Here is a 15,118-nt window from a genome sequence, read left to right as displayed (position 1 = left end):
AGAAGTGACTGTGGGGCAGGGGTCAAGTCCTGGCGAAAAAAGTGTGGGAACTCCCACCCAAGATCCACTCCCCCTACAGTTTCGGGGGATACCATGTCCCCATCCCTATCCAAATTCCTTTTCCAATAAAAACCCCTAAAAAGGAAACCTTGGCCTGAATATTGAGCCAAAGGAAGAATGCTGAAAATGCTGTGTGCCTTTCTGTATGTGAGTTGGGGAAATAGGCCCAAATAAGCAGAGGCTCCTGCGGGGGGTAGTGCTACAGTAAGCCATGTCCACCCAACATTCTCTCTGTTCATTTGTGGCGTTATACCTTTATGCCTCCTATTATTCTGACTATGTGCCTTGCCTCCTATACTTCAACCAAACTTATTCTCTTTGTCTGTTTTTTTGCAGCCTCCTTGTTCATCATCGCCATGCTCCTGGGGAGCCTGAACAGCTGCTGCAACCCCTGGATCTACATGCTGTTCACCGGACACCTTTTCCACGACCTCTTGCAGCGCTTCCTCTGCTGCTCGGCGCGGTACCTGAAGTCCAAGCAGCAGAGCAGCGACCTGAGCGCCAGCAGGAAGAGCAACTCCTCAACGTTCGTCTTGAGTCGGAAGAGCTCCAGCCAAAAGAGCATCACTCAGCCATCGACATTGTGACCCCCCCCCACCACCCCCCTTTGTACTGGGTTGGGTTTTCCAGGTGGTGCCGATGGTGGACACAAAAGAGGACAAAGCCTTGGGGACACTAGATTATCTTCCTTGCTGTGGAGTTGATGATGACCCCAATCTTGGGAGAGGCAAGACGGGAGACTTAAAGAGTAGAACATACGGAGAAGTGCACCTTCTGGATGAACAGTACATGTGACTGTTATGTGGCTTCTTTTTTTTTTATGTTTCAGTCAATTGCCAGCAGTTTGCAGTCTTAAGGATGTTTCTCCTTTTATACATATCAGGAGACCTCTGAAACTCAAGGAAGCCATGGGCGACTGGAGAGGGAACACAAGGCATCCAGGTGTTATTAGAAAGTATTCCGGTCTCCCTTTAGATGTGCATGGACCTTGGTAATTCCTGTTGCCCATTGGTAAAAGCTGCTAGATGTTCATGGTTTCCAGGCTTTGGAGATCTAAAGGGTCCCAGAATGCTAACAAGCAGTGGTGGAACTACCAGGGTCACAAGGGTTGCACTCATGACTGGGCCCTGGCATTCCGCCACCATGGGGGGGAGGCCCAAGACAGCAGGAAGGGGACCTCTGCAGGACATGTGAAGGGACTGTAAGGCTCAGTTTAAAAAAGATAAGAGTTTGGTGCAGAATTACAACTACATTTATGTGGAAAAATATTTATTTATAAAAGTAAAAAAATTACAGAATTTAAAAACATCCATCCAATTACACAATACAGTTACAGAAATGTGCAAGCTGAAAAATTCACAGCATGTTTTGCCACGAATAGTAGCTTCCTCAGGAGAATTTAATTTATCAGGCACTATCTACTGGAAATAGGAGGAAAACAATACAAAAAATTACACAAATTATAAACAAGGTACAAATTTAACATAAATTACAATATTTGTACATTGTTTATAATTTGTGTATTCCTGTATTGTTTTGTAATTTTTTGTATTGTTTTCTTTCTATTTCCAGTAGATAGTGCCTGATAAATTAAATTCTGCTGAGGAAGCTACTAATCGTGGCGAAACATGTTGAGAATTTTTCAGCTTGCACATTCCTGTAACTGTAATGTATAATTGAATGGATTTTTTAAATTCTGTAATTTTTTTACTTTTATAAATAAATATTTTTTCACATAAATGTCGTTGTAATTCTGCACCTTTAAAATTCCAAACCCTTATTTTTTCTAAGTTGATTTACTAAAGGCAAATAGACTGTGGACTTTGCAAAGTGCAGTTGCTAGATTCACGTAGGGTTACGCAGGCGTATCGGTAGATACGCCATCCTAACTCGGAATCTACGCCGTCTAAAATTTAAGCGTATTCTGGAAACCAGATACGCTTAAATTAGGCTAAGATACGAGCGGCATAAGTCTCCTACGCCGTCGTATTTTAGGGTGCAATATTTACGCTGGCCGCTAGGTGGCGCTTCCGTTGAGTTTGGCGTAGAATATGCAAATGACTAGATACGCCGATTCAGAAACGTACGTGCGCCCGGCGTTTTTACGTCGTTTACGTACGGCTTTTTCCAGCGTAAAGTTAGTCGAACAAATAGCTGGCCTAGTCAATGTTAAGTATGGCCGTCGTTCCCGCGTCAAAATTTGAAATTTTTACGTCGTTTGCGTAAGTCGTCTGTGAATGGGGCTGGACGTAATTTACGTTCACGTCGAAACCAATACATCCTTGCGGCGTACTTTGGAGCAATGCATACTGGGATATGTACACGGACGGCGCATGCGCCGTTCGTAAAAAACGTCAATCACGTCGGGTCACCAATCATTTACATAAAACACGCCCCCCTCATCTGAATTAGACGCGCTTACGCCGGCACCATTTACACTACGCCGCCGCAACTTAGGAGGCAAGTGCTTTGTGAATACAGCACTTGCCTCTCTGACTTAAGGCAGCGTAGCGTAAATACGATACGCCGCCGTAAAAATGCGCGCATCTACCTGAATCCAGCTATGTAGGTGCAGTTGCTCCAGAGCTTAGTAAATGAGGTAAATTGTCACTTTGCAAAGAATATCCAATCACATGCAAGGAAGATAATTAAAAGAAATTCAGCTGAGATTTTGCTCATTTAGTAAGCTCTGGACCAACTGCAAAGTGCAGTCTTTTTACCTTTAGTAAATCAACCCCTATGTGTCGCGCAATAAATCGTAGCAGTGTGAACCGGGGCTTATGGCTAAAGGGCACCTGGATCAGCGGGGAGAGCCCTGGGCCCCCGAAGGAAAGTGCACCAGAACCAGAGGAAAGGGGTCTGGGACCGATGGGAAGGGCGCCACTGGTCAGGGAGACCCTTCATGGTTTTCTTGCACCTGGGTTCTAGTAATGACTCTGCTATCAAGTATTAAGAGTATAAGAGATAAGAATCATTGCTTTGGAGTTAATGAAAACAGTATAGTACAGCCTTTCTCAACCTTTGTAACAGCGGAGTAGCCCTTGAAATAACTTTCCAGTCTCAGGGAACCCCTATTAGTAACTGCTACATCTAAGCTCACAGTACTTTAGCTTGATGGCCACGGGAACACTGGCATCCCCAGTGTGGGGCCATGACCCCCCGCCCCCGAACATTATAGTTCCCGCAAAATTAAAACACCTTATTGTTTGTATCGGTACATGTGCCCCACATCTTGCTGGGGCCACCGCCGAGTTATTGCATTTTATAGTAGATCCCCCCTACTTTTGTCCCTGTCCCCCCATGTGCCCCCCTAAATATGAAAGCTGGAGACGCCACTGCACAGGAAAGTATTGTTCCTTGTGCTTAATCGGCATATCCCCCATTAAGGTAAGCTAAAAAGATAATGGGCCAGATTCACAAAGAGATACGACGGTGTATCTCCTGATACACCATCGTATCTCTGACTTAAACTGGTCCTATCTATGCGCCTGATTCATAGAATCAGTTACGCATAGATATGGCTAAGATCCGACAGTGTTACACTGTGTTACACTGTCGGATCTTATTTTCAATTTTAAAATGGCGCCGGGGGCGTTCCTGCTGATTTACGTTGAATAATATGTAAATCAGCGAGATACGCGAATTCACGAACATACGCGGACCCGACGCAGTGTTCTTACGACGTTTCCGTAGCGGCTTTCTCGGCGTATACTTACCCCTGCTTCTATGAGGCGCAGCCAATGTTAAGTATAGCCGTCGTTCCCGTGTCGCTTTTAATTTTTTTTACGTCGTTTGCGTACGCCGATTCAGAAACCCGCGCGTCGCTAGTTACGCTCACGTCGAAACCACTGACGTCCTAGTGACGTCAGTGGGAGCAATGCACGCCGGGAAATTCCGCGGACGGCGCATGCTCATTTAAATCGGCGCGGGAACGCGCCTGATTTAAATAGTACACTCCCCCTAGCCGCGAAATTTGAATTCCGCTGGGGGATTTACGATCCGCCGCCGCAAGTTTGGAGGTAAGTGGTTTGTGAATTACCCACTTGCCTCCTAAACTTGCGGGAGCAGATCTTAAATCAGGTAGATCGAGCGGATCTAAAGATCCGCTGATCTACGTGAATCTGGCCCAATTTATGTCAATGGTTACTTATCTAAATGGCAGAAATTGCTCCTTACTCGAGGAACCCCTAGCAACCTCTGGAGGAACCCTAGGGATCCATGAAATCCAGGTTGAGAAAGGCTTATATAGTTCATCAAGCATGTGACATCAAAGATCACTTTTTGGTTAACATTACACTTAGAAAAGAAGCTTAATATATTACGATAGAAAGTTTTATAATCTGATAACATATAACCAAGAGGCTGTCAACTACAAGCATGCACATCTATGAAGGATCCCAGAGATACCTTTCTCACCCAACTACTCCTGCGCTCTTCAGCTATCAGGCAGGAAAGTTGATCTGGCAGACATTTAAGAAATTCTGGTACAGGTGAGGTCTCAGGGGACAATTGGAGAAAGGGAAAAGTGAAAAAATATATATTTATATATTTGCAAACTTGCTTAAATTGCCAGAATATATTAAAGGATCTAAGGTGTTTTCAAATCCAGTTATTGGTTCAAATGTATGGTGGGCTGCCCAAGGTAAAGGAACCTGTTTAGTTTGGTGGACTTGTTTCCGAGGCAGCAGTGACATCACAGGTTTGAAAAAAAAAATGTATGGGCTGATCTTTGGCTCAATTGGCAAAAATAGTCACGAAACAGATTCCTATTTCTTTGCAACTAATTGGGTTCAGTGACATCACTAGTCACTAGAGCAGCCTTTCTCAACTTTTTACCCCCCTGAAATGTTCACGTTCCTAGGGACCCCCTGCTAAAATGTATACTATAGTTTGGGGATATGCAATTAGCGGACCTCCAGCTGTTGCAGAACTACAAGTCCCATGAGGCATAGCAAGACTCTGACAGCCACAGGCATGTGACACCCAGAGGCAGAGGCATGATGGGACTTGTGGCTTTGCAAAAGCTGGAGGTCCGCTAATTGCACATCCCTGCTATAGTACAACGGTCTCCAAACTGCGGCCCTTTGCATGACTTTATCCAGCCTTTGAGGTATTATTGCTACCATTGGCACCAACAATGGGGCACTATTCCTCCCACAGACACCAACTATAGGGCATAATTCCTCCCACTGACAACAAAAATGGGGCACTATTCCTTCCACTGACACCAACAATGGGGCATGATTCCTGCTGCTGATGCCACCAATGGGGAACTATTCCTTCCACTGACACCAACAATGGGGCATGATTCCTGCTGCTGATGCCACCAATGGGGAACTATTCTTTCCACTGACACCAACAATGAGGCACTATTCCTGCCACTGACACTAACAATATGGCATAATTCCGGCCACTGACACCAACAATGGAGCGCTATTCCTTACACTGACACCAGCTATTTCTCCCCCTAATACCAAAGATCGGGCATTGTTTACTCCCCCTGGGCACAGTTCGGCCCTCCTAAAGTCTGAAGGACAGTAAACTGGTCCTTCCTTTAAAAAGTTTGGAGACCCCTGCTCTAGGGCACACTTTCTCAACCAGGTTTTCCTGGAACCCTTGGGTTCCTCCAAAGGTTGGTAAAGGTCCCTAAGCAATGGGCAACTTCTGCCTCTCACTGTTAGGTGGGAATTCTTCCAAATGTAAGGAACATTCTTCCCAGTGACCATAACACTAATATCCCGGGAGCTGTAGATGAGCCATTGAGCCCAGAAAGTTACTTCAAGGATTTTTCCATGTCTAAAAAGGTTTAGAAAGGCTTCCCTAGGGACTTCATCACTGAGAATGTATTGTGTCAATTCCTGAGGAACTGGTGATAGCCAAAATAGTGATGTAGATAAGCCCAACTGAAGTCACTTCACTAGGAAAGTCACTTGAACTGTCAACACTTTAGGGCAGGGGTCTCCAAACTAGACGATCGGAATTTCTGACAAAAACTTTTCTTGTCGGAAAATTTGAGAACCAGCTCTCAAATTTTTGTTGTCGGAAATTTCGACAGAAAAAGTCAGGTGGAGCCTACACACGGTCGAAATTTCCGAACCAAAAGCTCACGTCAAACTTTTTTTCGTCGGAAATTCCGACCGTGTGTACGTGGCATTACAGTTAGCTAAAAATATTAGTGGTGTCAGTGGGAATTTATCTGAGAGGCAGAGTTTGCCCATTGCTTAGGGACCTTTGCCAACCTCTGGAGGAACCCAAGGGTTCCAAGAAAACCTGGTTGAGAAAGTGTGCCCTAGAGTATGGACAAGGTGGCCTCAGTCTAGGGAACTAGGGTTCAGAGAAATTACATCATCTGCTTAGATATAGAACATGTTCCATATTTTTCCGATGGAATTCCATCGGAATTCCAATGTGATTTGGCTGGGCAAAAACCTGATCGTGTGTACGGGGCATTAGTGTTTCCCAATGAATCATCCAAGATGACCTCATAATTGACCAGTTCTTTTCTAGTGTATTGACTACAAAAAGGCTGCAGTTCATGGCCCAGATTCACGTAGGAGATACGACGGCGTATCTCCAGATACGCCATCGTATCTCTGAGTCTGAGGCGTCGTATCTTGGCGCCTGATTCAAAGAATCAGATACGCCAGAATTTGTATAAGATACGACCAGCGTAAGTCTCCTAAGCCGTCGTATCTTAACTGCATATTTACGCTGGCCGCGTGTACTGATTTACGCCTAGAAATATGTAAATCAGCTAGATATGCCTATTCACGAACGTACGCCCGGCCGTCGCAGTACAGATACGCCGTTTACGTTAGGCTTTTTCCGGCGTAAAGTTACCCCTGCTCTATGAGGCGTAGATGAGGCGTACCAATGTTAGGTATGAACGTCGGAACAGCGTAAAATTTTTCACGTTTTACATCGTTTGCGTAAGTTGTTCGCGAATAGGGCTCAGTGTCATTTACGTTTACGTCAAAAGCATTGGCTTTTTGCGGGTTAATTTGGAGCATGCGCACTGGGATACTTTCACGGACGGCGCATGCGCCGTTCGTAAAAAACGTAATTTAATGGGGTCACAATAAATTTACATAACACACGCCCACATCTTCCACATTTGAATTAGGCGGGCTTACGCCGGCCTATTTACGCTACGCCGCCACAACTTTGCTTTGTGAATACTGCACTTGCCTGTCAAAGTTGCGGAGGCGTAACGTAAATAGGATACGTTACGCCCGCACAAAGATGCGCTCTCCTACGTGAATCTGGCCCTATATGTCCTAGTGTCAGATGCCTACCTAATTTATTATTAGTATAACATTTCTTGGATCTTGCAGTGTCAATGGTCAATTAAAAAAAACCTATCCCTGCACCACCCCGTCTGCTGTCAATTTCCGGCATCATATGTCCCTATGTATAAAAAACTCACCAGTGACGTCTCAGTCACGTCTCTAACGCGGCACCGACTCCTTTCCATATGAAGTCCTCACACCACCGATATCACCAGTTTTCAATTCACCTGCTTTGTAAATGTCAATGCTGTATTTATTGGACATGTTCGTTGACAGCCACCGACAGCACTGAATGAGGCGGCGCAGATCTCATGTGAGACGGTCGTTCTGGGCGCTGTAGCCACTATTAAGAATGTATGAAAGACTCGGGGACTTAAAGCCTTTTATAATAAAGTCTAAAATGATTTGAAAGTTCACTTCTGCTGAAACCAAAGTTTGTAGACTTGTGTCGACTGTGTCGGGAGAGGGTCGTCCAGCGCCCAAGGCAAAGATGTGAAACGGTGTTCCCCTCCCCCGCTGATAATTGATGGATCGGCATCTCTGCCCCACTGTGCTTTGTCTGCTCATAGTAACCATACAGGCCCGGATTCACGTAGAGCGGCGCATCTGTGTGCCGGCGTAGCGCATCTCATATGCGCTACGCCAACGTAACTCTGAGAGGCAAGAGCAGTATTCACAAAGCACCCGCTCCCTACGTTGTGCCAGCGTAACGTAAATTGGCCGGCGTAAGCCCGCCTAATTCCAAGCAGGAAGGAAGTGAGCGTGTTCCATTTAAATGAAGCTTGACCCCATGCAATTGATGGGCCGAACGAATGGCGCATGCGCGCGCATGCTCAGAATCACGTTGAATTTACGCCCTAAGATACGACGGCTCAATGCCTACGACGTGAACGTAACCTACGCCCAGCCCCATTCACGTACGACTTACGTAAACGACGTAAAATACGACGGCTGTTCTGTCGTCCATACCTTTGCATGGGTTGCGCCTCCCTATAGGTGTTTTAACTTTACGGCGAACGTACGCCTTACGTAAACGGCGTATACTCATGCGACGGGCGCAAGTACGTTCGTGAATCGGCGTATCTCGGTCACTTGCATATTCGACGCGTAAATCAATGGAAGCGCCCCTTGCGGCCAGCGTAAATATGCGCCCAAGATATGACGGCGTAGGAAACTTACGTTGGTCGAAGGAAGCCTAATTTCAGGCGTATCTAGTTCTATGGGTACGGCGCATAGATACGACGGCGCACATTGACACTTATGCGGTGTATATCGAGATACGTCGGCGTAAGTCTTTGTGAATCAGGGCCACAGGGTTCATAGTGTGTGTGCCTGCTTTCTAGCAGCTGGGGGGGGGGGGGGGGGCTGGGCAGTCGCGCATGCACAATGTGTTTTTAATGTCAGCTTTGGGCAGTTATGGTTAAGGGGGGTGGAGAGTGGCCTTGTTGTGTGTGTTGCCTGGTAGAAAGGGATTCAACAATCTGCTAGTTGCCCGCCATGGATCTAGAACATGCATGTCCCCTACCCTCCCCTTGTTGAGGGTGCTTGTGCCTGGGGCAACTATCCCTGCTGCCAACCCCCCCTTGTGCCAGCCCTGGGGTAATGGAAGCCTGTGCGATGGACACGGTGATTATGTGATTATGCACTTTAGAAAATCGAGGTTTATTGCTTTATTGATTGATTAGGTTGGGCTTAAAATGGCAAAAGTGAGAGATCCTTTGTCCAATCACCGAGCCTGCCGGGAAACTGGAAGTGATGCAACAGTGCCCCGAAAAAGCACCGCCCAATCACCCTCCGCTCCCGGCCAATAAAAAAGACAGGGCAGGAGCCAGGGACAAATCAGTGGCGAGTTGAAGTGTGTGCGGGCGCACAACTTGCGCCCTGCACACTGCCCTGCACAGGGGCAAATCAGCTTCCCAGCTTGCAATCAGCTGATTGCAAGCTTGGAATCTTCCCATAGACTGCCGTGTGACCGCCGGACGGACACTCTTAAAGTGACCCTATGGGGCGCCACTGCAGATCAGTGAGAATTTCCATGGTAGCGAGGATCATTTAATTTCCAATGTAAACAAGGAAGACATAGCTTTGGGTTGCACAGACTATGGTGTTGCAAAACATCTTCAATGATCACAGTTCTTGGGTCTGACCCCACCCACCTGGGATCTGACCCCACCCACCTGGGATCTGACCCCACCCACCTGGGATCTGACCCCACCCACCTGGATTTTGATCCCACCCACCTGGTTGCTTTCAGTGTTCAGCCCACCTTGAGGTGTTCCCAGTTGTTCAGTTGCATTTGTCATAATATCATATAAGTTGGAGGCCCAAGAAAGGCATTTTCCAGGGGAGTCTTGTGAACTCGGTAATAGCTAAAGGATACCTTGAAGGGTTACATTGACACATTTATAGAGCATGGAGGTAATCAGGGCCGTCTTTAATGTTGATTGGACCCTGGGCAAAAAAATTCTCGGGGCCCCCTCCCATGCAATTGCGATTGGTTGCCAGAGGTTACAGCATATCAATTACCACTTACTGACTGGTTGCTAGAGGTTACAGTACACATTACGCCTCACTGATTAGTTGCTAGAGGTTACAGCACATGATTTCTTCTTGTTGATTGGTTGTTAGAGATTACTGTACAGTAATACTGCTCACTGATTGGTTGCTAGAGGTTACAGCACATCATCTCTTCACTGCAGAGGGGCATGATATGCATATGAATGTCGCCTTTATTTACATATGAATGCTCCCATTATTTACATGTAAAGACATGGGCCCAGATTCACAAAGGACTTACGACGGCGTATCTCCAGATACGCCGTCATAAATCTGAATCCGGCCCGTCGTATCTCGGCGCCTGATTCAAAGAATCAGATACGCCAGAATTTGTATAAGATACGACTGACGTAAGTCTCCTACGCCGTCATATCTTAGGGTGCATATTTACGCTGGCCGATAGGTGGAGCTTCCGTAACTTAGGGCGCAAGTTCTTTGTGAATACGGTACTCACCTCTCTAAGTTACGGCGGCTTAACGTATCTAGGATACGCTACGCCCGCACAAAGATACGCCCTCCTACGTGAATCTGGGCCCTGGTCTGCAGGTGAGTCATCTGTACACAACAATAAGGCAGAGCTGGGCACATTAGTAGCAGCACTTCGCACTGAGATATCAGGACACAGGACTAAAACTTTAAGGGAATTTAAACTGGCATAGTTGGCAAGTATGAGGCAGCCACTTTTTGCCCCACAACAATGACAGGGCCCAGGGCAGCTGCCCCTTTTGCCCTGCCTTAAAGACGGCCCCCCTGAAGGTAATGTGACAAAACATTCCTGATGCTAGACCCACTGTAATGGATCTATAGCTGGAGTTTGGCTTTATCCATTATTTCCGCACATAAATTATATGGACCATTAAACTTGAACAGCGCAATGAGAAGTCTTTATCAACATGCATGAATATGCAGACATCTCAGGATCTTATCAAAAATGGAGCCATTCCAAATAAAGCAGAGCTGTTGGTGCGGAGATTTCCCAACACACAGCTGATGTCTGGTCTGGTAGCGCCATCAAAGAATATTGCCGTCTTACACTTGTATGTCTTCATTAGCCTAACATGGCAGCCGACATACAGCCGACTGCCTGTCAGACTTCTCATTTCCTGTACAGACTGGGCTCCTCATTTCATTATTTTGGTGTCTACGTATCTGGTGGATGCTGGAGACTTAACCCCTTGACTGGCCATATACACGTATATGTGGTATTACTGTGGTCCCTGATCATATGATCACTGTAGCAGCCAATCACAGTGATCATATGAATTCAGAATTACAAACTTCTAAAAGAGCTGGCTCCCATTGGCTGGTGGGACTCTATTGGTTAGGATACTGTGAGTTCCTAACTCTGCACACCAGCTGTGCTCATTATGAGGGGTTCCCCTATCCCTGTGCTGGGTTTTCAGGTCCGTACACCTTCTGTGCTGATTGTGAGAGGTTCCTACCAACCCTGTGCTGAGTTCCTCTGTACACCTGCTGTACCAATTATGAGGGGTTCCCACCATCCCTGTGCTGAGTTTCCAGGTCTGTAGACCTGATGTGCCCATTTTGAGGAGTTCCTATAGTCCCTGTGCGGAGTACCCGGGTCTGTACATCCGCTGTGTCTATTATGAGGGGTTCCCTCAATCCCTGTGTAGAGGCCCCCCTAGGTCTGTACACCTGCTGTGCCCATTATGAAGGGCTCCCACCATCCCAGAGTTGAGGCCCCTAGGTCTGTACACCTGCTGTGCCCATTCTGAGCGGTTCCCTCCATCCCTGTGTTGAGTTCCCTGGTATGATTATGAGGGTTTCCCATCATCCCTGTGCTGCGTTCCCGGGTCTGTACACCTGCTGTGCCCATTATGAGGGGTTCCCTCCATCCCAGAGTTGAGGCCCCTAGGTCTGTACACCTGGTGTGCCCATTATGAGGGGTTCCCTCAATCCCTGTGTAGAGGCCCCTGGTCTGTACACCTGCTGTGCCCATTATGAAGGGCTCCCACCATCCCAGAGTTGAGGCCCCTAGGTCTGTACACCTGCTGTGCCCATTCTGAGCGGTTCCCTCCATCCCTGTGTTGAGTTCCCTGGTATGTACACCTGGTGTGCCCATTATGAGGGGTTTCCTCAATCCCTGTGTTGAGTTCCCGGGTCTGTACACCTGGTGTGCCCATTATGAGGGGTTCCATCAATTCCTGTGTTGAGTCCCAAGGTCTGTACACCTGGTGTGCCCATTATGAGGGGCTCCCACCATCCCCGAGTTGAGGCCCCTGGGTCTGTACACCTGCTGTGCCCATTATGAGGGGTTCCCTCAATCCCTGTGTTGAGTCCCCAGGTCTGTACACCTGAAGTGCCCATTATAATGGGTTCCCACCATTCCTGAGTAGAGTTCCCAGCAACAGAATGTCCAGCATTGAGCTCACAACTTACAATACAAATTATTACCAGTATTAACACATCCCCCAATAGTTTGCTAGGCGACAAAGGTGTGTAAATTGGCACAATTAACAATGAGTGAAAGACCCTTTAGACTGGTAGACACCAGGAGACCCAGGGCTTCCCAGATCTCATTAATCAGCATTTATTTCACATACATCTGTCTTCTGAGTCCCAAGCTGGTAGAGACCATCATGGCCTCCTTAATAATGTCCATTTGCATTACATAACAGAACATATTCCTAAATGCTTGTAGCTCCCTCAAATGCCAGGGCCCATAGTCGGTAGGCAATAGGCTAGCATTCAGTCCCCTCCAAAAGCCTCTGACCTGGATGAGTCTGTCAAGGGATTCTGGGTTCCATGGGCCTCCCCACCCAAATAGGGTGCCCGCGTGTCCCCGATTGCCTGGGATTGTCCGGCAATTCGCATTTCTGTCCCGTGTCCCGGGCACCTTCATTCCGGGACAATACATGTCCCGGCGGGCGGCGGCATTCTACGGTGCTGGCTGTCTTAGATCCACGGCTCGGCTGCCCGTCCCGACTCCCACAGCGCATTGTCCGACTTCTCCTCCTCCCGCCTGAGGCCCGAACCGCCCGACTGCCTGAGGCCAGGGAACAAAGACTGACGCTCAACCGCCCACCACACCAGACCAGTCCAGATTAGAAGGTGAGCAAATGGAACCTGATTGGAGCAGGTCAGATGACAAGTCGGGGCACTGGGGCTTGGGACAGTACAGTAATAAATGAGGCTGACAAAGTGGGGGCAATAAAAAATGAAGCTGACAAGTGTGGGCAATAAAATGAGGCTGACAAAGTGGGGGCAATAAAAAATGAAGCTGACAAGTGTGGGCAATAAAATGAGGCTGACAAGTGGGGGCAATAAAAAATGAGGCTGACAATTGGGGGGGGGGCAATAAAAAATTAAACTGGCAAGTGAGGGCAATAAAAAATATATATGTAAAAAATGTATACCACCTGTCTCAACTGGTGACCACGGTTTGCTTTTCTTTTTCCATAAATTGCCAAAAAAAGTTATAAAAAATCATATTTTTTGGGGCTGGCGAAGGTGTCGGGGTTGTGCGCAGGGGGCAAGGGTGTGTATGGGGGGTGTCCCTGAATGGCAGTTTGGAAATGTGGTCACCCTACACCCAAAGTGACTCCCGTCACAGAGAGAGAGAGTAGAGCTATGGGAGGGGCTCAGCAGCTCCACCCACTGCAGGCTGCCTGCAGAAAACTACAGGAGGGGGCGGAGACAAGACTGGTCACCCTACACCCAAAGTGACTCCCGTCACAGAGAGAGCAGAGCTGTGGGAGGGGCTCAGCAGCTCCACCCACTGCAGGCTGCCTGCAGAAAACTACAGGAGGGGCGGAGACAAGACCGGTCACCCTACACCCAAAGTGACTCCCGTCACCGAGAGAGAGCAGAGCTATGGGAGGGGCTCAGCAGCTCCACCCAACGCAGGCTGCCTGCAGAAAACTACAGGAGAGGGCGGAGACAAGACCGGTCACCCTACACCCAAAGTGACTCCCGTCACAGAGAGAGCAGAGCTGTGGGAGGGGCTCAGCAGCTCCACCCACTGCAAGCTGCCTGCAGAAAACTACAGGAGGGGGCGGAGACAAGACCGGTCACCCTGCACCCAAAGTGACTCCCGTCACAGAGAGAGAGCAGAGCTGTGGGAGGGGCTGAGCAGCTCCACCCACTGCAAGCTGGCTTCAGAAAACTACAGGAGGGGGGCGGAGACAAGACCAGTGACCCTGCACAAGGAGAGAGAGCAGCAGCGAGCAGTCTTTATTACAGGAAGTCTCACACTGGATTTCTGCACAGATCTGGAATAGATACACAAATCACACCGAGATTGAAGGAAGAATACACATGAGAAATGGATTTAGATGATATTTATTGATCCCCGGAGTTCAGCTTTAAGAAGCGACAGTCTAGAAATAAAAACCGCGGTCTAAATTCCGCGGTGAATCGCACATGCAGACCCCCTCGGGGCCGGATACCGATTATTAATAAATCAAACAAATTGCACTACATTAAAACAACTTGTTTGTTTTATAAATCCCATGTTTACGTAACGCGGCGGCACGCCGGAACGATTTTCACGTTTCCCCCACGAAACCAGTTAAAGAGGGTCAGTGAGCAAAGCGCTGGGGGAGGGGAACATCAAATTAATGGAGTCTGTAACTATTAATGACGAGGAAGGACAATGTATCATTTATCATCTCCCTGTAATAAGGAAGCGCTGGAATGTGACCGCCGCGAATGGCTCCCAGATGTTTCCTTCAGACGCTCGCTGCGTTTGTCGGTCGCGGTGGCTGAGTCGGTTACAGTAATGTAGCGAAAAAAAAAAATAGAAAATTATTAAACAAGAATTGTATGTTTAAGGTACACTAAATTTATTGGCATCCCAGTCTTATAGCTAGATTCAGATAACCAGGCATATCTTTGAGGCGGCGTAGCGTATTGCATTTACGTTACGCCGCCGTAAGTCAGAGAGGCAAGTGCTGTTTTCACAAAGCACTTGCCTCCTAAGTTACGGCGGCGTAGCGTAAATGGGCCGGCCTAAGCGCGCCTAATTCAAATGTGGAACAGGGGGGCGTGTTTTATGTAAATGATTCGTGACCTGACGTGATTGACGTTTTTTACGAACGGCGCATGCGCCGTCCGTGGACAAATCCCAGTGTGCATTGCTCCAAAGTACGCCGCAAGGACGTATTGGTTTCGACTTGAACGTAAATTACGTCCAGCCCTATTCACGGACGACTTATTTCAAAGCGGGAACGACGGTCATACTTAACATTGGC

At 47.7% G+C, this 15,118-nt stretch overlaps 1 protein-coding gene across 1 annotated transcript in view; it reads left to right on the top strand.

Annotated features, from left to right (window-relative positions):
* The window catches only part of OXTR (oxytocin receptor), a 52,915-nt gene extending 51,522 nt beyond the window's left edge, over nucleotides 1-1,393 (top strand). Inside the window, exon 2 of the mRNA XM_040358836.1 lies at nucleotides 397-1,393. Within this exon, the coding sequence (XP_040214770.1) occupies nucleotides 397-647 (251 nt within the window). The 3' untranslated portion in view covers nucleotides 648-1,393. The remainder of the gene's footprint in view (nucleotides 1-396) is intronic.
* Nucleotides 1,394-15,118: the final 13,725 nt, after the last annotated feature.

Source organism: Rana temporaria, chromosome 7 (assembly GCF_905171775.1).
Source record: "Rana temporaria chromosome 7, aRanTem1.1, whole genome shotgun sequence".
NCBI lineage: Eukaryota > Metazoa > Chordata > Amphibia > Anura > Ranidae > Rana > Rana temporaria.
The sequence above is the reverse complement of the archived record's forward strand: the minus strand, read 5'-3'. Positions and strand labels throughout refer to the sequence as shown.